A 22,506-nucleotide genomic window follows, 5' to 3' on the forward strand; every position below is an offset into this window, starting at 1 on the left:
ATGAGCTGCACAAACTCTTAATCAAGAGCAGAAATATACATATAACAAAATTGACCTTAAATTTGTAACAATAAACCAAGATCCATACCAATGCAAAGTATTCATTTCTATAGCAAATCCCCCTTTAAATGTAAACAAACATTTATAAAAAATCATTTATGAAATTTGGGCATTGTTCTCTAGACTACTTCCTGCTGATAGGGAGTGCTATTAATCAGATCTTTAATGGGGTATACTGTGTGGTAGGTCCATCTCAGCCAGTAGTCCTGAAGCTGTCATGGATGTTGGACTGTCTGGGTCATTGCTTCAGGGGATCTTGTGTAATCAAATCATTTTAGCCTGGAAAGAACCCACAGGTTCTCATCTTCTATAGAAACAAAAGAACAACCTCTTTCCCAAAGCAACATATTCTTAAACCCAAATTTTGAAGTCAAGATGCCTTTAAAATATGAATGTTGGTTTAGTTTAGTAGCCCATACAATGAAATGTCTCTCTGTACTTAGCTCATTCATAGTCAAAAATTCAAAGAAAACACAATAATATACATAATCCAGACTCTCTTTGTATTTTACATATTTATGCGACATTTTTCTTTACTGCTTTAATCTATGACTCTCTGTACTCTTTTATATTACTTTTACTGTCTCTTTAAAGACTTTACTTCTTTTTATAACTATCTACAATCTTTGTTCTCTCTCCCAAGCCTACATACATTTGTCCAACACTTTGACCCATTGAGAGATCTTTTTCATCTGAATCTGTCTTTATTGCATATATATCTGCAATTACTTTTTGACCAGGAGAGTTTTTTTTTAAATGTTAAGCGGGTGAGACTAGGACCAGCTCTGAGGCCCTGTCTGTTGGCTCTGCCCAGTCCAATATGGTGGAGGCATGTTCACTGCCTCTGAGAGTCAAACACATTGCCCTAACTCCAGGGTCACAGCAGGTCTATGTTACCATTAAGCAATTTGTATCATGCTGCTCACAGACCCCATTTAAGTGCTTGGCCTCCTGAAAAAGCCAGAGCTGATTGTGCAACTAGCACAAATCAGGAAGCCACCATTTCAAAACTGTGTGGGTTTTTGCTGCTAATGCTAAATCAGGAAGACCTCTTTTAAAGGAGTTGCAGCACCCCTGCTCACTGCTCTGTAACTGCACCAACATGAACCAGGAAGCTGTCTCTCAAAGAATCCATGCAATTTTTGTTGCTAAAGCTGAATTAGGAAGCCTTGTCTTAAAGTAGCTGTGCTTCTGCTCACTGACAGCAAACAGAGCCTATCTAAAAATCTTCGGCTACCAAGAAGCTCCATTTGACTTCCAGTTTTTTGGTGGGTCTAGAAGCCCTCTTTTTTTTCTGAAGCTTTTTTTAGGTCTTATGTTGTTCCATGATGCAGGCAGTGGGTGCTATTTTGTAAAAGGAGACAATTCGTTAGTTTCCCAGCTGCCCAGACCCCAATAATCACACAGAAACTATTTTAATTACAACACTGTTTGGCCAATAGCTTAGGCGCATTCCTAAATAGCTCTTATATCGTAAATTAACCCATTTCTATTAATCTATTAATCATGGCTGTGGCCTATCGGTAAGATTCTGTTGTCTCTCTCCTTTGGCAGCTACATGGTATCTCTCTGACTCCTCTGCATATATCTCTCTATATATATATTTCTGTTTGGATATTCCCCCTGGCTTTGTTCTGCCCTGTCATAGGCCAAAATCAGCTTCTTTATTAGCCAATGGTAATAAAGCATATTCACAGCATACAGAGGGGAATCTCACATCAGGGACCAAATGCTTTCTTACAATTTTCCAGGTAGAAAAACAAGAATGCCAGAAAGTATGAATGATAGAGTGATGGCTTGGTGATGGGGGCTGAACATTGTGGTTAGAGGGAAAGGTCCTCTGGTTCAAAACTCACAAAGCACTCAGGTTTGCAGATTCTTGTGGACGTATGGACAAGCACAAGTAGAAACAAGTTCACATATAGGAGTTGGAGGGGCACCAACAGGACATGAAGGGTGAAAGTCACAAGGACTGGAATAATGTTAATATCCAAGTCTAAAGGAGGTGGGAGGATGGCAGGCATGATGACATCCTACCCATGAGGCAACAGGGCAATGACCGTGGATTGCTGAGTTAGCAGTCATGTCAGAATCAGTGCCAAGTCCCAAAGAGAAAACAAACCAGGTGGTAGTGGAGAAAGTCCAGTGTGGAGCATTCAACAGCAAAGAAGCCAGCCAAATCCACAGGGCTTTCTAAAGGTGTGGGGCTCCCTCCCAGGCAGCGCTCACCTGGAAACCAAAAGAACCAGGCTTAGTGGATGCAGGTAGAGAGACAATGTCACTAAGAACACCCCTTTCCAAATGCCCTTGCTGTGTTTACTGAAACTTTGGGGTAAATCAGCTGGTATTTTCTTAACTCTAGAAATGGAGCAACTGGAAAAAGAAGCAGGAATTGGCTCTATTCTGTGTGCCATGCGTACACAATGGGGCATGGCAGTTCTGACCAAAAGGAAGCCAGTGCAAAGCTTGGTGACAGCTTCAGGGAAATAAGTGAAAAAGGATCATATGGGCTCAAGAGGAAAAAGTTTCTTGGTTTCATTGTACCAGGGTTATAAGAAATAGTCTGTCAGCACCCTGAGCCTCTTGGACATGTTCTAATTCATTTCTCTGAGTGTGAGGCCGAAGATTCACCGATAAACAAATTCCATGTGCCAAGCTCTGCATTATCTAAACAGTCATTCATGAATAAGAATTTTCACATGCCAGAGTGACAGTGGAGTTATAGGTGACGATGCCGTACAACGATCTTTGTGGCATTCAACCTTTCTTCTGCCCCTCTGTGTCTTTCTCCTTACATTCATGACATATTTTGTTTTGTTTTCTGATAGTCCCCTAGGTGGTAGGGTTATGTGGATCCATAGAGCTGGACCACTGAAGAAAAGTCACGGTTAAGATTGGATGGTGCTAGCCAGGCAGTGGTGGTGCATGCCTTTAACCTTAGCACTTGGGAGACAGAGGTAAGTGGATCTCTGTGAGTTCGAGGCCAGCCTGGTTTACAAGAGCTAGTTCCAGGACAGTTTCCAAAGCTACAGAGAAACCCTGTCCACCCCCACCCCCACCCCCCAAAAAAAAACACTGGATGATGCTTTCTGGAGCTGGAGTCGCACATCAAAAGAGGCAGGGCAGCTGGAGGGAAAGTAAAGCCATAGCTGGGCAAGCATTGAGACTTAGATTCTCTAGAAGCCAGATAGAAGCTGCTGAGCATCGTGACGTGTGCCCATAGGCCCTGTGCTAGGAAAGCAGGAACTTTCAGATCTCTGGCTGTTCTACTTTGTGATTGCTCATGCAATGAGAGATTCTGTATCAAAACAAAACCAAAAGCGGCTAGTGGTTCCTGAGAAGCCTCAACTGAGTTGTCCTGTGACCTCCACTTTTCCTGGTTTCCGAAAAGCAACTGAGCAGCCAGACCTGTGAGCATATCCTGCCCTCCTGGCACTCAGGAGAGTGAGGACCAGGAGAAGAGAGAGGAGCATGAACGAGTTCAATAGTTTGGGCTACAGAGGGAGACTATGTATCTTAACCTACCTTTCCACCCACCAAAATCCACACCTGTTTTCTCTTATTAGAAAACAAAGAAAACAATCAAACAAAAAACCCAAAATAAACTAATCAGAATAGGACAAAGCAAACATATAAACAAAAAAAGAAAAAAAAGCCAAAGAAAAGCACAAGAAACACACACAGATGCAGAGATACGTAGTCACACACATGGAACTCCTGTGAAAACAGAAACTACAATGGACAAGCCAAAGACCTGTAACGTTTAAAAAAAATTAAAAGCACAGAAAACCCATTATGAGAAAAAATCCTTAAAGAATACTATTGGTTTGGTTTTGTGTTGGCCATCTATGGCAGGGCATGAGGCCTTGACCTCAAGTATGATTTCTATACCCTGCGTGACTTCATTAGAGAAAGCAAATGTTTCCCTTGTGAATGGCTGTCTGCTGGAGAAAGCTTCTGGGATAAGGATGAGGGCTTGTGTCCACTCCCTTTCTCCGCACTGGTACCCCATCTGGCTCAGAGGGATATACTATCTATGTGCAGGCCCTGTGGATGCTTCCACAATCACTGTAAGCTCATATGTGCGTCACCCCTGTTGGGTCTAGAAGGCCTTGAGTCCTTGGTATCTTCCACCCACACTGGGTCTTATGCTTTCTCCACCTCCTTTTCAAGTTCCTGGGCCCTGAGGGGAGGGATTTGAATGAGATATCCCATTTAGACTGAGTGTTCCCAGGTCTCTCACTTTTTGGACCTTGTCCAGTTGTAGGTCTCTGTATTTGTTCCCATCTAATGCAGGAGGAAGCTTCTTGGTGATTCCATTTAGAGTTCTTTATTCCATGTATGTATTTATTTTAAGAAGCTTCTATTATAGTAAAGGCTTCCATGTGGCATATGACTCCTCAAATAGCCCTTAGTTTTAGCTGTCCTTCCCCTTATCTCCTCTTATTCTCCTCTTCTGTTCCCTTCTCCATTTAATCCTCAGACCACACACACACACACACACACACACACACACACACACACACACACACACACACACCTATAACCACGAAGCTGGGTTTGAGTGCAGGATTCAGAGGGAAGGGTTTCCTAAGGAAGAAGAAATAGAAAATATAGTCATAAATGGACTGGGAGGTGGGGTGGAAGCTGGAATAAGAGGATTTTTTTTTCCTTTTTAGTTCTTAGTAGGACACTTAGGGGAGAATTCTCTTCTTTGAATCCTGTCATGTGTCCATTTTTTTCTATTGGAGTCTCTTTAACTCTCTTTTTCCTCCCTCCCTCTCTCCCTTTGTTTATCCGTTCCTTCCAGAGCTCTCCCTCTCCCCCATACATAATGTGGCAATTCATTATGTCATCTCTCTTTCCGTGCTTCTCCTAGTCTCCTACAGACGCCTTCTCTGTGTGTGATAAATATTTGGAAAGCAGAAGCAATGTGCTACCATCTCAGCATCAGCTGCAGGAGTTGACACCAGCTAGTATCCTACATCTGCTAAAGGTTTCCTTTTGGTTCTAACCCTGACCTGATAAGAAGATTCTCTTCCCCTGATGAATTCATCTAAGGTTCTAGTCCTGTGGTTGTATTGGAATTCGGAACATGATTTTAAAGATACTATTTTTTTCAATGGAAATTAAGGCAAAAACAGAATGAGGTATCCTACGGAGGGACCTTAGATAGTGTATTTTACAAAGTAAGATACAAAGTCAGTTACCACTGCAGTTGAAGATGATTATTTGCAAGATTATGGAGGTCACATGGACTCCCTCTACCCTCAGGATGAACTTCTCTTGTTATAATTTCTTCCCATGCCTCTCTCCAGATCACTTTATCTTTGACAATTTCTTCCTTGGTAGAAGTTACCCATTAGCTTTAAGGTGTTTCTCTTTCCTCCTCCTATCATTTACCATGTGACTAAACTCTCTCAGTGTTTTGAGGTCCATCTGTTCTTCTCATGTGATAAGCCTTCCAACTTTGTTAGTTCTCTTCCTGTATTCAATTTTAGCTTCATTCATTGACTCATCACTTCCTTATCATTTTCTGGTAATAACCTCCAAGGAATTAGCTAGAATTCATAAATATTGTTCCACCTGTAGAATTCATTCTATTCTAGATAATTTTGACACACCCTGTTTAACCTTAGCATCTTTATTTTAACAGCAATTAGCTACATAGACACCCATGTTTCATGGAGTATTATAAAAAAGACAAAGTTAATTCTGTGATTACAGATTTAAATTCTGTTCTGTCTAGTATGCTTCAAAGAAGAAAATTCAAAGGTGACTATGATTGCCTGAAAATTCCTCTACCAATTATCAACCACAGCTGCATGTTGGGAAAGATCCTGGGGAGTCTAAAATGTAGTGGTACCTGGGTTCCACCCCAGACTAACTCACTCTGAATAATGCAGCCTGGGCATATGATTTTGAAGCTAGCACCTAACCAGAGTAGAGAAGTGCTGTGTCTATGGTCATGAGTACAAAGAAAGAATAGAGATAAGCAAAATATGTTAGGAAGTTAAGGCTCAGTACTTCATTTGGGTCTCCAATCCAACATCCTCAGAGGCGGGTCAGAGTCTTTTCTTTGGCCCAGTTTTGGATTTCTGCTTGTCCAAATATAAGGTAAAAGACCAGACCAAACATGTTGACAGCAGCAGACAGGAAAAACACGTTCCTCCATCCTGATTCAGAATCCTGAACACAGAAAAACACAATAACTATTAATGTTATAAATTCATTCACCACCAATTGTACAAATCCTCGCCTTTGTATATTGCAATACTAATCACAAAAAATTTAGGGGGCAAATACAACATGTACTTAGCATCTTCTCAGCCAACAGGGGTCATGAAACTGTTGGGAACCAAATGACTCAAAAAAGCATATTGGATCCTATTTTGTGGTAGCTATTTCTTCAAACAAAAACAAATGAAACAATATTGATATTTTTCCAGAAATCTGAATTTCAACAGTTAAGGAAGTTTTCAGTTGTGACTGAAATGCATCATTAAGACCTACCCTTCTTCTTTGTTTAGTGTTTTGGCTGTTGAGTCCCACCAGCTCAGCTCCCTACAAAGACCTTTTAATGCAGTATGAGCTACACCTGACCTATTTGAGAAGCCTTCCTGCCAGGCCAATCATGGTTCATTGGTGGCATTATCATCATAGTGGACTCTTATAAATTTCCTCAGAAATCAGCCTGGAATCTAGGTCATCTAGCTGAATTAAAAACAAAAGAAAAAAATGCTTCTCAGGTTGATACTCTTCCATCTTAGCAAGACTCTAATATTTCTGCTGTCCCTCTTGCTCACAAGTCCAACCTGCAGGTTTGGAGCAAACCTCCCACCCCGTGCTCCCTGAATTCTCACAGTCATTCTCTTCTCTCTACAGTTTAATGTCCTTAAACTGACCCTGGGATGCTTGGTTTTTCCTTTTATGAGGTTAAAAACCGTTTATAAGCCAAGCGGTGGTGGCGCACGCCTTTAATCCCAGCACTGGGGAGGCAGAGGCAGGCGGATCTCTGTGAGTTGGAGGCCAGCCTGGTCTACAAGAGCTAGTGCCAGGACAGGCTCCAAAGCTACAGAGAAACCCTAGCTTGAAAAAAAAAACATTTATAATTAATCGGATTGGGCTCCTCATGATCTCCCTCTTCCTTCCTTTTGTCTCCACCACTTACTAATTCTCGAAATATCTTACCCATTCTCACCATTGTGAAGACCTCTCTCTCGTCTATTTGGCTGTGAGCCCGGTCTTTAGATGCTGATCTGTCATTCACTCTTGCCCCTCACTCTTTCCACCTCCAGGAAGTCATAGAAAAACTACCATTTGCACTCAAACAGTTCATTTTCACAAAGTGGATGCCTATCCCTTTTGAAATATTCAGCTTTCATTTTTCTTTCCCTGGGAAGCATGGCGTGCCAGGCTCTGCCCGACTTAGAGGTGTTCATAAACTAAGTGTTCAAATCCATGTTTGTTTCCCATGGCCAACCCTACCATCTTTGAGAACACAGTGTGTATTTTCAATGCCTAAAACAATACCTGCCAATTGCAGATGTTCAATAACATGCCCAACCTGACTGATGAGGAATCCGGTGGTGGTGGAAGAGATGATTCCTGCAGTGAGCCCAAATCCCCTGGAGATGCCCATGAGGAAGCTTGCGTATCTGTGGAGGAGACGATTTTATGTAGAAACTACTGGGACACCTGTAGCACTTGAACGTTCGTGAAACTCATTTTTTTTTAACGGCTAGGTCACTTGGATTAGCACGGTTTTTATGACAAAAGACATCCAAAGAGATGTCATCTATTTACCAGCTCTGAAATTATCTGTCCACTGAATCAATAGAATAACCAGAGACAGAATCTCTGTGGGAGCTGGGTGTTTCCGTCACACTGCTCGGTGCAGAAGGCAGTTTGTATAAGAGACAGGATGTGGACAGAGGCCACTCTCTGCCTCAGGTCCTGGTTTTGTCCTTGTGCGATCGCAGACATATATTGTATATCCTTTGCTATACCTTATCTCCTCCCCCTGAATTAGAAGGGCATACTAGGATCCACCTAATATACTTGTGATGATGACATACATTGATTTATGAGTATGTGTTAGCATAGGTCTAGTTCATGGTGAGTAGTCCATGTCTGGTGGCTGATAGGATAAAAACCCTGAATATTTCCAAAACAGATGTCTGTGGCCTTTTCCCAAAACACACAGTCTAATCTCTTATCAGGAAACTTGAAAAACTTTTATCTAGCCAGGAATGAGACACGTGGCCATGGCTGTGAACCAACATTTCTAGTTATCTGTCATTCTGCTTTGATTTAGGGCATGTCAGCAACAGACAGGCTTTGCACAGTGGCATTGTCGGCTGAGATCTACCAACACTCGGGAGGTCTGATAAAGGCAACAGACAAGCCCTTACCTGGGGGCAACATCTAGAGTGTTGATGATGAACCCCGAGTCACAGAAATTGCTGGTTCCCGGAATGAGTATCAGCAAAACAATAGTTGCTATGTAGCTAGAAGTCACAAAGGGCAGAGCCACAGCACAGATTGATGGAAGAAGGAGCCCTGGAGAAGAAGGACACAGTCAAGAAGCTTCTCAAATCCCACAAAGGAAGGGATTGGTTACCTGAATCCACACACCTATCCTTACCCAGGGATGAAAAGAGTTTTCGAACTGTGATTAAGCTGAGAAGATTCCTGGACAGAAGGAAATCTGCCATCTGACCTCCTAAAATTGTACAGCTTGAGGCAGCAATAAAAGGCAGGGAGGACAGAACCCCACTCTGAAAGAAGGAAATGGACACAGAACATCACAGAGCAGTGCGAGGCGCCAGCATTTATCACACAGACCATCTCCGCCTAACCTCCACCACTCCAAGTTGTTTGAGGGAAACTAACACCTTTGTCCCACTGAAAGAGTGCTGTCTTAGGTAGGACAGCCAACTCCTGAGAAAAGCTATGCCAATTTCTGGGGGAAACTTCTGAACCAGTGCGAGTAGCAAAAGACCATGGTGATTAGGAACCCAGGTGCACAGCAGGTATGCCATGCGGTAGTCACATAATCTCACCTCCGAGGGTCCAATTCCTAAACTGCTGTGGAATGGGAATCATGACATTGTCTCTGCCACCGCCATTGTGAGAGTTAAATGATTCTATCCACTGGGAAATAACGGGCAGCATAGCACCACAGTCACTATTGTCAGGGTCACAGGAGAGGTGTGTACTCACATCTCTGATGTTAACGTGGAGCACCGTACTGATGTATGTCGGTAGGTATGTTAAGATTATGGTGCACAGCCAGAAATGACTGAAAAACCCCATGAAAATGGCCCACAGTGGCAGGCATCTGACCATCGCCTTGATGGGGATGGATCTTCTGGGAGAACTAGACTGAAAAAAAACATCAACCAACGTCGGCGTTAAGATAGATGATCTCCCTACGAACAGTGCTCTGCAGACCTCTGCATGACCCATGGGTTGGAAGGAGAGGGTGTAGTGTACCTGCTGAGCCAGTGAGGATGTGATATGTTCCTTTTCCCTCACACTTATGCATGGGTGATTCATGGGGTCATCGTAAATCACTGTGAACCACAGGACACAGCAGACACAGCCAATGCTACCTGGGAAGTAGGAATGGAGTTACTTTCATGGTAGATTTATATTTTGGAAGAATAGGGTCTTGTCTGAAATATCAACTTAGGATTATTCTACCATATAAACCTGAATTTCCCTTATCTTCTTTTCCACCCTACAGAACGCATTAACTGAACCATTTTAGATGCGAACTCTCAAACAGAGAGTTGCTTTTTGTCCAGAATCTTGGAGATAATGTGGGCATGGGTAAATCACAGCACAGCTGAGTCTTGGGGATCCAGTGTTTAAACTCATGTGGTCCTAACAGCAATTTCTGAGTGCGTATGTCATCGTCTTGTTTTGGTTTGCATGGTCAGGACTGAAGGGAAAGGTAGTTATGCACACATGAAACTACTGGCCATAAAGTCAGCCATTGTAGCATAGAATTATTTCTAATATGTTTGCAAGAGATTGCAATTTGTATTCAAACTATAAATCCCTTGTGAAGTCCCAGGAAGAGAAGCTTTTCCATGCCTGGTTAACATACATGAAACAAAATGATTGGGATTAACATTGTTAGTGAGAAGGCGCCTCACACCAGGGATGTGTTGAACAATATCATAGGTTAGCTAAAACAAAAGAACAAACTGCAGAAAGTTGTCTACTTATTGGGATTTTTGTCATTTCAAAATATTGTATGTTAAATGATTTGGGGGACTAATGTTTTTTAAATCCCTCCCAAACTGAAGGTGCACTCAACCAGCTCTGATGTCTTAACTGCACAGAGTCCCAAGGCCAGGCACTGCATATGGTGGTAGAGATACTGGGAAGGTGTGTGTGGAAGGCAGGATAGGCATTATAACTGATTTCTCAGAAGCTGGAATGTGAAGAATGACCTCATCTGCCCTGTGCACGTGGATTGTCCAAACCACTGGGAAGGTGTGAGACTAAGACACATGAACTATGCTAAGAAAGCTACCAATCCTCAACATTCTTCGTCATTTTCCACCTAACAAAAACACTGGGAGGGTACGAGTAATGTATGTCTTAAAATCAATGACTGAAAAATAGAAGTATGACTTAAAGTTAAATTATGATTTAAGAGACAGTGACTCACCAAAGATATAGAAGATAAAAGGCCAGCCCAATGCCTGTGAGATTAATCCCCCCACACAGAGGATGATGAAGGATCCAAATGCTGCCCCTAAAGAGAAGACGGAGAAAAATCAGCTATGGAAATAGCAACGGTTAGAACGTGGACGCTATCCTCACAGTAAGGTAGCTGATTTGGAATTGCTGGGTGAGGATTCACTCCTGTTCACAAGACTCTCCCAACATCACATGAAATAAAAAGTATTGTAATAAGCAATAGTTTACTTCAGTGGCCCCTTAATAGCAGTGTAACCAACTCTAACTATTCAGTTTGACATAGAAACTCTTTGCCAAGTACAACTTACAAAATTAAAAAGGTACAGTCCCTACCTTCAATGAGATTTTAGCCTAATCTGTAAGCAAATCATGAGGAAAATTTACTCTCATAAATGTATTCCAACTAGATTACAACTGGAACCTGGGGTCAATGCTGACAGCAACAGCCTGGTGTGGTGGCACATGCCTGTAATTCCAGGAATCAGGAGTCTCAGGAAAGAGGAGTAACCCGAATTTGAGGCCACTCCAGGCTACATTTAGAGTACCAGGCCGGCTATGGCTATCTACTAAAACTTGTGTCAAATAAATAACAACCAAATAAACAAAACCGAACGACAATTACAGCTTGTATTTACAGACTCTGCATTTCAAGGTAGGAAATGCATTTAACATAGCAATATTACATATACCTAGTGTACATAAACACTTGAACATACAATCACACATACAAACCTCAGAAAGGTTTCATTAGCTAATTAGCATTAGCTGTGCAATATGAATGCAATCCAATGTATTCTATTCTACTATTCTATTCTATTCTATTTATTCTATTCTATTCTATTCTATTCTATTCTATTCTATTCTATTCTATTCTATTCTATCTATTCTGTTCTATTCTATCGATTCTATTCTATTCTATATATTCTATTCTGTTCTATTCTATCTATTCTATTCTATTTATTCTATTCTATTCTATCTATTCTGTTCTATTCTATCTATTCTATTCTATTCTATTCTATTCTATTCTATTCTTTCTTTCTATCCTATCCTATCCTACTCTCCCACCCTATACTATCTTCTCCGTAAATTTTCATGTTAAATCCCAGGCTTTGTTGCCACTAAATTGATTTCATGACACCATTGTATGCCTTTAATTTGAAAAGTGATGTAGAATGTAAATATGACAATAAAATTATAATGGGCGATAGGAGCAGAAAAAGTTATATTAATAGTAATTGGAAGACTAAACAATTGCCTCAACAGTATAAAAGATAAATTAACGTTGATACAAAGAAAAGAAATCCAGCCAGAGAAGGAAGATTAGCTGTGGGAAGTTTGACCTAGAGGAAGTAGTGATGATGCTGATGGCGAAGCAAACAGGAGGGAACAGAGAACAGGATATCCTTGTGCTGGACACATGAGTGAGGTGTTGATAGGATCTCAGCTCTATTCTTCACATACGTGTTCTCAGGTCTACAAGCTGCTCTGAAGTCTCCCCCAAGAACATTATAATGTAGTAATTGGCGTTAATAAATAGGAGTGGTGCATTCCATGATTCTTCAATGACTCCTCAATACCAATGTGACCAAATCTAAATTCCTCAGTGTGTTATGCATCCTCACCTGAGCCAGCAATGCTGGTGAGCTTGCTGCGTTCAAGTGGAGGAGCCCACTTTGCCCAAATTGTAAACTGACCAGTCCACGCCATTCCCTGCAAGAAAAGTCATTAAGATCATGTTTTTGTTTGTTTGTTTGTTTGTTTTTGATTTTGGGACTCTGTATCCCACTCAGTCTGTCAGTCTGATAAAACATCTGGATACCTGGGCCATCCCCTGGACTGTGCGAATGATGATGACCAAAATCACCCCAAAGTCAGCAGCCAGTGGAGTAAACAGCGTGAGCAGGGACGAGATGAGCAAGCCAGCACCAAGGATCTGCTTTGCTCCAAATATCCCTGCTAAATATCCACTTGGTATTAGAGTCAGTATGATTCCATAGCTGATAGAACTAAAGATGATGCCCTGAGTCTCTGGGCTCCACTGATAAACAGCAGCCTGGAAAAAAAGAAAAAAAAGGTGAGAAGGGGAACCCTCTCTGCTAAGACATCCTGATTTAAAAATCTACTTTATGCTCACAGTTGTTTGGTATCCAAGAGATTCTATCATAACAATAGTTATTTTGGTTTAGGTTTTTTTTTTCTCTCTCAAAATTTTACCTAACTTATGATTTTTGTTTGATTGTTTTACAAATAATCCACTCTATCCCCAATTTGTTTCCTTTAGAAAAGGAAAGTTTTAAACATAAGAAAAAAAGGAGAGAAAGACACACAATTGTGGGGTTGAGCTGAAGAGATGTCTTAAGTGTTAATGGTACGAGCTGCTCCTGCAGAAGACTCAGACTGAGTTCCCAGAGCCCATGTGGTGGCTCACAACCATAACTTAAGTTCCAGTTGATCTGATGTTCTTTTGGCATCTGTGGATGCCAGGCACATAGGTGGAGGACATACATACATAGTGACACAGGCCCACACCCAGAAAAAAAAATAAACAAATCTTTAAGAAAAAGATGACCAGTTACAGTGGTGAGAGGATAGAAAGAGTAACCAACCACAGCAGGATGCCTTGTTTTATTCAAGAACTTCCTTTAAAACCTGAGTACCACTGGCTCTCATTGAATAAAGTGAATACAATTTTGCTGATTTCTTATCAACCCCTGATTGAAAAAAAAATCAAGTTTAGTTATGGACCATCTGACTGGAAGAGCCAAGTTACTAAGGTATACATTATGAATGAATAAATTCTGACATAGTTCAATACTTAACTTTGATAGTCTCTGAATATCTAGATCTGAAATCATATTATAAATTAGATCACCAAAGAGTGTAATATAAGAAATACTTTATTCACTTATGATAATTCTTACCAGCCAGGAGTTGGTGGAACATGCCTTTAATCTCTGCCACTAAGGAGGCAGAGGAAGGCAGATTTTTGTAAGTTCGAGGCCAGCCTGGTCTATATAACAAGTAGTAGGACAACCAGAGCTATAGAGAGGGGCCCTGTTTCAAAAAAAGAAAGAAAAAAAGAAAGAAAGAAAGAAAGAAAGAAAGAAAGAAAGAAAGAAGGAAAGAAGGAAGGAAGGAAAGAAAGAGAATTATTATAATTCAGAGTATGATTCATACTAGAATTAACATTTGGGGATGAACATAAATAGAACAGAAAATTTGAGGAAGGGAAAATAGTTTGGGAAGGTCCAAGAGAGGCAACAATCTTGAGCCATCTTTTGAAGGATGCTTGCGATTTGTGTAAAGACAACAAGGAAGAAAGGAAACTGGGCTTACGGCATCTGGGATATAAAGTGCTCCCATACTGACAGTGACAGTGCTGGCTAGGAGCAGAGACTTCTCTGGACCATTTATGGATGGGTGTGTTCTGAGGAGGAGGACCAGGCTCTGGCGGAGCACAGCGTGTCCAGACACATGTCAGTTAACTTGAAGGTGCCCTGAGTCCCCGAACCCAGGAGTGTGAATGGGTAGGTGAAATATAAAACAATTATAAGCCATGAATTATAGGGATGACATTAGAAATGTGTAGGAAGTGGGGGGATAAAGGGTGCTTGCAAAAATAGGGTATCTTTATGGCTTTTTTATATAGACAGGATGAACTAGTGATAGAGGGATTGTTTAACTCATTGGTTAATGAAGAAAATGGTAAAAAAAAAAATGTGGCAGCTTGTGAAAAAGAGAAGAAAAAGAACCACACATGTTTAAGCTGAAATGGAATTTAAGTAGATGACAAGCTGCCTTATTCAGCCACAGTAGGGGAGCTGCTGACTGGAGAAGAGGGGAGACCGATTCTCCACAGGACTAGAATCATAAGCACTACTTCTCTTCATATGGAATTTGAGCTATAAATAGCTAAAAATGATGAAAGCTGCAGGGACTCAGATAGAATTGGATAACACAGAAGGGTTTCCCTAGGGAGTAACTAGTTTTTCTCTGAAGATACCCAAGTAGCTTATTTGTTCTATTTTTAAATTGCTAACATTTTCTTACAACTTGTCTATAATATTACTTCAAAGAACGATTATTACTATCATAGTATCAAGCAAGGCCTCAAAAATAATTTCAGTTCTTGCAGTTTACAGCTGAATTCCACACCCAGCAGAGCTACGACTGAAACCTCCCATCCAGGTTTTTCCTTTTCGTCACTGCTACTTTCTCTCATCTAAGAACCTTCTCTCCACCGCGCTCACCCGCCCGCTGAAGTCCTTGATGCTTCTGCTCCAGTTACTGAGAGGGTCGGTCAAAGGGCTGTCCGTGGATACATTAGCTGGGTCCTGATGCTGGGTGCTGTTCACCATGGCGATGATGGCAATGCTCAGACTCACACGCTGCGTTATCATGGTGAAGTTGGAGAAGTGCATGATGAGAGCCAGCCCATAGCGCAAGGAGCAGAAACCTGAATCTAGGTAGCACAGGGTTACAAGGTGAGCACCCTAAAGCACGCGGCTGTTTGCATTTCCTCCGCAGTTAAGTCTGCGAGAACTCCGGTCACATGACTCAACAACTGCTTTATTCGTTGTTCTTTTTGCCTTCCTTCCTTCCTTCCTTCCTTCCTTCCTTCCTTCCTTCCTTCCTTCCTTCCTTCCTTCCTTCCTTCTTTCTTTCTTTCTTTCTTTCTTTCTTTCTTTCTTTCTTTCTTTCTTATAATGGAGATTAAATCCTGGCTTTTCATGTGCTTATCAGGCAAACAATCTTCCACTGAACTTCACCCCCTGGCATTTTTAGAATGCTTTTGAGACTGGTCTCCTTAAGTTGCCCAGATTGGCTTTGGATTTACTTTGTAACTCATGAAGGCCATGAAGGTCTTGAACTTGCCTCACCCTTCCATGATATTGGAACTACAGACCAGTTGTCATCAGACCCAGCTAATCCCGATGACCCCTTTTTCACCAAAATAATATTGCCTCCAAACCCCATTGCCATATTGTTTTGCTAGCTTTACTAGAATAATTGTGATGAGTTTGGAATCATGCAAATATGGCCTTCTTTTAGAGACAGATGATGAGTAAAGGGAAAACCTTAATGCAAGGATCTCATGCTACACTGCTCCAAAATAAGAGACTGGGGAAACAAGGCAGAGCCAACCATGAATGCCAACTTCCTGCATGGCAGGGAGTTACAAATGAGTGCTTCATCTTATTTAGCATGTTCATTTCTTACAGGGCTTTGTGAGATCACACATTGACTGCTTCCTTTCAGAGATGCTACTTCCCTGTCTGAGGACTCTCCTTTGAACGCTCAGAGAAATAATCTGCTTCTCCTTTCCCATTCTGAACACTCTCCCTCGTTATCCCAGTTCTCGGCTTCCTCTTTTCCTTGAGACAAGGTCTTATAGTTTGTTACCCAAGCTAGCCTGGAGCTCGTAGGCTCAAGGGACACCCCAGCTCAGCCCCTGGAACATCTGGGACTGCAGATGTTCACCACCATGCCCAGTTGAGAGCCGATGCTTCACAGTATGCTGGACACTCTATTGACTCCTCTTCCCCCGCGTGTTACTAGACCCTGCCTTCATGGTTCTTCAGCTTCTCAGACAAATATGCAGAAACAATTTTGCTAAATTTATAGGTGAAATGATACAGAGTAGTATTCACTGGATGTATAACACACATGTATATATTTACACATTCAGCATATTTCTAACATATGTATATATAGTGTATGTACTGATATTATATATTTATTTCCAATAAAATAAAACAATGGGCCCATATTAGGGGGATTTCCATGTGACTGACGGGTTAGGCTTTTATCCCCCTGCATATTTGGAAAACAGAGTTGTGGGACACAAACGGAGTCTATGAAGAAACAGAAAAATACATGGATGAAATCTCCAAGTAGCCTGAGGGGTAGAACTACAAATGAATTATTTCAATATCAATTTGAGTTTCCAAGCTCAGAGGAAGTAGCCAGCCGTTTGGCAAGTGTGTTCCGCAGGGATCTGTCCCTAAATTGATAATTTGCTTTAAAATCACTTGATCAAAACTCATTGCACTCCTTACATACAGGATTTATTGATTATTTGGTTCAATTTCTGCCAGATTAATCCACAGTGTCTCCTAACAGTAAGGTAGAAGGTGACAGTTTGAGATGGAGGCTTGGTCTGTTTCATTTAATCCCAGCCCCCAAGAGGCTGAAATGGGATCAGAAGTTCACTAAGCAGTATAGGGAAAGGCAGGGAGAGGACAGCAGGTGAGGGTGAAGGAGCTGGAGCCAGGCACCAAGTCTTCTCTAACGACCTGCAAACAAGGACAGTGGCCTTACCTTTCCTGGTGGTTGACTTCTCATTCATTTTGCTTCCTGGGGGAATGGTGTGCACTCTGTGGTGGAGTTCTCCACTGCTCCGAATCACTGTCACCACGACAGGCTTTGACCTATGAGAAGAACATCATGCAAGAAATGACACACGGCCTCCTCTTGCCAATGCTGCCTCCTCTAGGGATCAGGAAGAGGTGGGCATTTGTTGTTCATTTGTTTTTCTTTCTGACTCTTTTAGATTCTGACTATGCTTTCAGTAGACTGTGTTATTATAAGGAAATCTGACTGTAAATCCTTGAAGCAAATTGTTTAAATTCTCTAGTCACCCATGTTTTCATCTCTTGAATACATTTGCTTTCTGTATGGTGCTATAAAAACTGAAAGAAGGAAGCCACATTATCAAACCACAGAGATCCCATGCAATGCTAGGAAGCATCATTACTTATAGCCTACCACAAAAAGGACAGTTCAGTTCAAGAGCTGATGATGAAGTTTCCAGAGCAGCCTTTACTCTCATCCTGACCATTTTCTTGTTCCCTCTGGACAAACATTATGTTCTGTGGCATCTTCTTTGAAGACGCTACATGACCTTCCCAGGCTGTGATGGTTAGCGCTAATTGCCAATTTGTAGAATCTAGAATCACCTGGGAAGATGGACCTATGGGTAGCCTCATGTGAGAGTATCTTGATTATGTTAATGAGACGAGAAGTTTCATCCAATGTGGGTGGCACCATTCTCTAGACAGGGGACCCTGGACTGCATAAGAGTGGAAACAGAAAGTTGAGCTCTAGCATGCATGCATCACTCCCTTCTGACTGACGTAATATGAGTAGCTGCTTCAAGCTTGACTTCCCTTCCATGATTAAAATATTCTTTATGGGAAGGGAACAGAAAAAATATATAGCTCAATAAAAACAATTTTAAAAAGGAACTTAAAAATATTCTTTACTACACAATCAATGAGCATTTTATTGAGATGACAATATCCTTTTGTTTGTTTTTTGTTTGTTTATTTTCGAGACAAGGTTTCTCTATAGTTTTGGTGCCTGTCCTGGAACAAGCTTGGAGAGCTGGTAATATCTTTAAAACATTTATAAAATTATGTTAGACAGGGGACTTTTGCTGTAATCATAAATGAATTTAGCTACATTGAAAAGCAAATAAAATTTATGGCCCCAAATTTGGGCATGTTTAATTCAGTATTTGTATGTCTTTGAGAGGGATATTATTCATTTGCTTCTTTTACAGAAAAATCCACATTCTAAGAATCTTGTAAATTATATCCATTTTAGGCTGTATCTTCAATGATTGTTAAAACCACTTGCATCATATTTGTGTTTCATAACTCAGGATTTTATACTTTCTGAACCCCACACTCTTAAATATTCTAATAATCTGTGACCTTAGGACAGAGGGCCATAATAGAAGACATTGATGAAGAATTTCATCCAAAAATATTCATTGGAATATTTTTTATAACAGCAAAATTTTGGAGACACAGTTCAGAGGGTCAGTTCTAAGAACTTCCTTTCATGAACTCTGTTAAAACAATGCTTTTAAATATATTAGCTGGGTGGTGGTGGCGCACACCTTTAATCCCAGCACTTGGGAGGCAGGGGCAGGTGGATCTCTGTGAGTTCGAGGCCAGCCTGGTGTACAAAGTAAGTTTCAAGATAGGCTCCAAAGCTACACCGAAACCCTGTCTCAAAAAAGAAAAAGAAAAAGAAAGAAAGAAAGAAAAGAAAAGAAAGACAAAGAAAACAAAAATAAAACAGAAAAAATCTATTGAGATAATACCGGAGAAATACTTGTACTCATAAAGTGTAAGCAGGATAACGTGTAATGTACATACACAGAAAACAAATTATACAAATGGAACCATGGATGTTACCAAAGGGCAGACTCTGGGAGTTACTTTAACTGTATTATTCATTATTTCTCATATGAATGATTTTTATTTGCATGTGCAAGTGTGTGTGTTCATGTATGTTCAGGTTTTGTGCATGTGTGTAAGGGTGCTAGAGGTCAGACTCTCATATCATTCTTCAAAAACTTTCCATCTTGTTTTTTGAGTTAGAATGTATCACCAGGGGCTGGAGAGATGGCTCAGTGGTTAAGAGCATTGCCTGCTCTTCCAAAGGTCCTGAGTTCAATTCCCGGCAACCACATGGTGGCTCACAACCATCTGTAAAGAGGTCTGGTGCCCTCTTCTGGCCTGCAGGCATACACACAGACAGAATATTGTATACGTAATAAATAAATAAATAAATAAAATATTAAAAAAAAAGAATGTATCACCAATACCTGGGTTTGCAGATCAGCCTAGGCTGTCTGGCCAGGAAGCATCATGGTCCTGCTTGATGCCCTCCCTACTTCTCTACTGAAGAAACAAAGTTTACTTACAAATAACTTTTAGACATCTCAATTTTGAGATTTTTTTCTTTTTTTAAAAAATATTTATTTATTTATTTATTATGTATACAATGTTCTGTCTGTGTGTATGTCTGCTGGCCAGAAGAGGGCACCAGACCTCATTACAGATGGTTGTGAGCCACCATGTGGTTGCTGGGAATTGAACTTAGGACCTTTGGAAGAGCAGGCAATGCTCTTAACCACTGAGCCATCTCTCCAGCCCCCATTTTTGTTTCTTTTTTGAGACAGAGTCCACTACGTAGACCAGGTTGACCTTGAACTTCTGATCCTCCTACTTCAATCTCCTGAGAGCTGGGATTAACTGAAACTTACAATGGACCCACATCTAGGCTCAACTGCTGTGAAGAACAGAGGAGCACTGGGGCTAATGCTGGCTGGCTGCTCTGGCCTGAAAGGCTTCCAAGTCTCACTAGCGTCTAGATGACGCCAGGATTCATCCACTGCTCTGTACACAGTGCTAGAGGCCAAGACTCGGGTCTTCTGCTGAAGATGCGCACATCTCTGGCGAGGAAGGCCGTGCAGAAGATTGGAAAGTTGTCTCCTCCTTATAGCTCACAGGGCCAGCACCTGGCCCTTCAGAGGCCAGCCTGCTTGTCCTGTCATTTTCTTAACATTCTAGTTAAGTTTAAAAAAAACGATTACAAGCTTCATTCTGAAGTCTTCAAAGTTTTAACCATTACCCCCAAAGAGCATTTGATGATAAAGTTTAAGCTGAACTTTGATTTGAATACTAAAGAAACACAATCCAATTTTCTCTTGCCTTTTCTGTTAGTGGAACTGTATTATAAACTGTTCTGACCACGGTTTCAGTCTAAGCCTAAAAGGGACAGGAATGAAGAGTCTTACAGCCTTTTGTTTCCCCAAGGATTGCCCCTAGGACCACGTGAGCCTGTCAAGCACCCTGCCTCTGAGCTACATTCCACCACCCAGGCGGGCACACGTGGCTTCTATTGCCTTCAAGTATTACTTTGAATTTTGTTTTAATAATTTTCTGTTGTTTTGCTGTCTAGTGTTTGTTTTTCCTAAGACAAACATAAAAATTGGCCTTTCCAAACTGTAGTCTTTCTATGACAAAATAATGAAATATATTGATATAATATATTTGAATATATAATGAATATATAATATAATATTTATAATAATAATAATGATGAAATAATGCTTCTAAAGCAATCACTAGGGTTTACAAAGTTACAAGTCGTTAGTGCAATTGAAAGACAGTCAATCATTCAAAGTCTAGCTGTAAACAATTGGTACCATGGAAACCATTCAGGAAATGATAGTAAATCCTAATGACAAGGTTGCAAGTAGACCCATAAACACTGAAGTGAAATTAAGTTCAAGTAAAATTTGTGTTTAAAAAGGTTTATGACAGTATGGGTTGTATTTAGGGGCAAAGGAAAATATAGACATTATGATTCTGCATATAGGGTTTTATTTCAGGGGGAATGGGGCTATAGACACCTAGCCCTCTCAGTCTAGAACTCATCATTTTGTTGCAGTGGTGTTTCTAATACTCTTTGATTTTTCCCTAACAATCTGCTTGCCTTACATAACTCTGTTAGCCCCGTCTCCTGGTTTACTCAGAGCAAATGTTGCATCTTGTTCAAATATCAGGAGCCAGCAGTTCAGAGCCCGAGTTCCCACTCTGCGCAAACCATAGCAAGTTTCATAGCCTTGTTTCAGAGGGAAAGAGGGGACAGTATTCCTTCATGGGACTGTTTGTGTGAAAACAAAATATGAGGTGTGCCTGGGTCACTCACTGCAAGGAGTTCTACATTGTCAAATGTCACTAGTATTAACAACATTAGTAACAGCCACTATGTCCCCTCTCAGACCGTGTTAGACCATCTAGACCCACAAACAAATACAGGCATATAGCAAAGAAAAGCATTTTGACAAAACGTTTGGTTGGTTTTAAACTTTTTTAAAATGTGAGTTCTTCTGCCTTGGAATCTACAACATGGATGAAGATCTTGCCACAAACCTCAAAGAACATGAGGAAAACAATCCTCAGAGCGTTAGGCAAAATGAAGTCCTCGTCTGCTCTCTACTTTTCTGAGGGACTGAAACAAAATGAGCCATCCCATGTGTTATTACATTACTCAGACAATGCATTCATAAGTTAAATCATGGCAAAAAGAAAAAAAATGTCCTAGGACCAAAGTGAAAAATTCTAGAAGTCAGTGTTACGCCAAAAAACCAAGCACACTTCAACTGTAGCGCTGTCCACAAGGGCTCACAACTTGGTCCCTCTTCCCAGTTTGGAGCTGCGCTTCCGAATCAGGATTCCCTCTGGGTAGGATGAGAGAGGGATCCTCACTGAATCGTTTCTGCTATGGTTCCCACCCATGAACAGCAGGCACCCACCACAGTCTGTCTGAGGACCTCTTGATTGTACAAGACAGCAAGCCTTCTAGAAGCATTCAAGGTGTCTGGATCTTCATCTTATTCAGATTTTTGTCAGTCTCATTTTCTGGAAAGCCAAGATTAAGTATATTGAACCGGAAGAGACTAAACACAGTCCCAAATCTAAACCTCGTCAGTTCATTTTTTGTTTTCATTCTACAGCCAAAGCCAAGTGAACTAACTCATCCACATACCCCAGCCAATACTCACGCGTTCCTCAGGTTAGTGACCACTGACCACCTCAGCATCAATGGCCTCTCCAGCCTTAGGGTCTGGGTTGGATGGTTATTTTGGAAGAAAGCCTCTTCTTCACTTTGGAACCGGACACCATTTCCAAATGGAGATCCTCAGGCTGCCGTTGGTGTGTTTTTGAGTGCTCGTAAAATTAATGAATGCATCTCTCCTAGTTTAGTAGTTAGCATCCTGTTTAAAAGAAGAAACACACTTACCTTCACCATTAAACTAGTATTTGAAGCCCTAGACTAGAAAACTAACTTGGGAAAAGAGGGCGTTCCTTTTCTCCTTCCCTTCACGAACCATAGTGAGTCACGTGGGAATGGGACACCGCC

General features: G+C 41.1%; 1 protein-coding gene across 6 annotated transcripts; it reads right to left on the reverse strand.

The window, feature by feature from the left end:
- Positions 1 to 1,484: 1,484 nt before the first annotated feature.
- On the reverse strand, positions 1,485 to 22,453 carry Slc17a2 (solute carrier family 17 member 2). 6 transcript variants are annotated; one of them, XM_075971006.1, is made up of 14 exons: positions 22,387 to 22,452; positions 22,148 to 22,289; positions 17,101 to 17,210; positions 15,030 to 15,241; positions 12,599 to 12,832; positions 12,402 to 12,489; positions 10,748 to 10,834; positions 9,559 to 9,677; positions 9,286 to 9,447; positions 8,708 to 8,840; positions 8,475 to 8,622; positions 7,628 to 7,718; positions 6,088 to 6,249; positions 1,485 to 2,289 (listed from the first exon to the last, which is right to left on the reverse strand). In XM_075971006.1, the coding sequence occupies exons 2-13, from the start codon at positions 22,183 to 22,185 to the stop codon at positions 6,115 to 6,117; spliced, it is 1,557 nt and encodes a 518-aa protein (XP_075827121.1). In that variant the 5' UTR covers positions 22,186 to 22,289; positions 22,387 to 22,452; the 3' UTR covers positions 1,485 to 2,289; positions 6,088 to 6,114. The 6 variants fall into 6 exon arrangements, with proteins under 6 accessions (XP_075827121.1, XP_075827124.1, XP_075827120.1 ...); XM_075971009.1 differs by having other exon boundaries at positions 15,030 to 15,167; positions 22,148 to 22,453; XM_075971005.1 differs by having other exon boundaries at positions 22,148 to 22,453.
- Positions 22,454 to 22,506: the final 53 nt, after the last annotated feature.

The sequence above is a fragment of the Microtus pennsylvanicus genome, chromosome 4 (assembly GCF_037038515.1).
Source record: "Microtus pennsylvanicus isolate mMicPen1 chromosome 4, mMicPen1.hap1, whole genome shotgun sequence".
NCBI lineage: Eukaryota > Metazoa > Chordata > Mammalia > Rodentia > Cricetidae > Microtus > Microtus pennsylvanicus.

Bases quoted from the DNA above. Each gene is read 5' to 3' on its own strand.
- Slc17a2 (XM_075971005.1), bottom strand. From the start codon at position 22,185: ATGCTGAGGTGGTCAGTGGTCACTAACCTGAGGAACGC. The intron at 9,448-9,558 runs GTACACTACACC...GTTTTTTTTCAG, and splicing joins CATCCTCACTGGCTCAGCAG to TCTAGTTCTCCCAGAAGATC. The intron at 8,841-9,285 runs GTGAGTACACAC...TCCTTCTTTCAG, and splicing joins TCCACGTTAACATCAGAGAT to AGTGGGGTTCTGTCCTCCCT.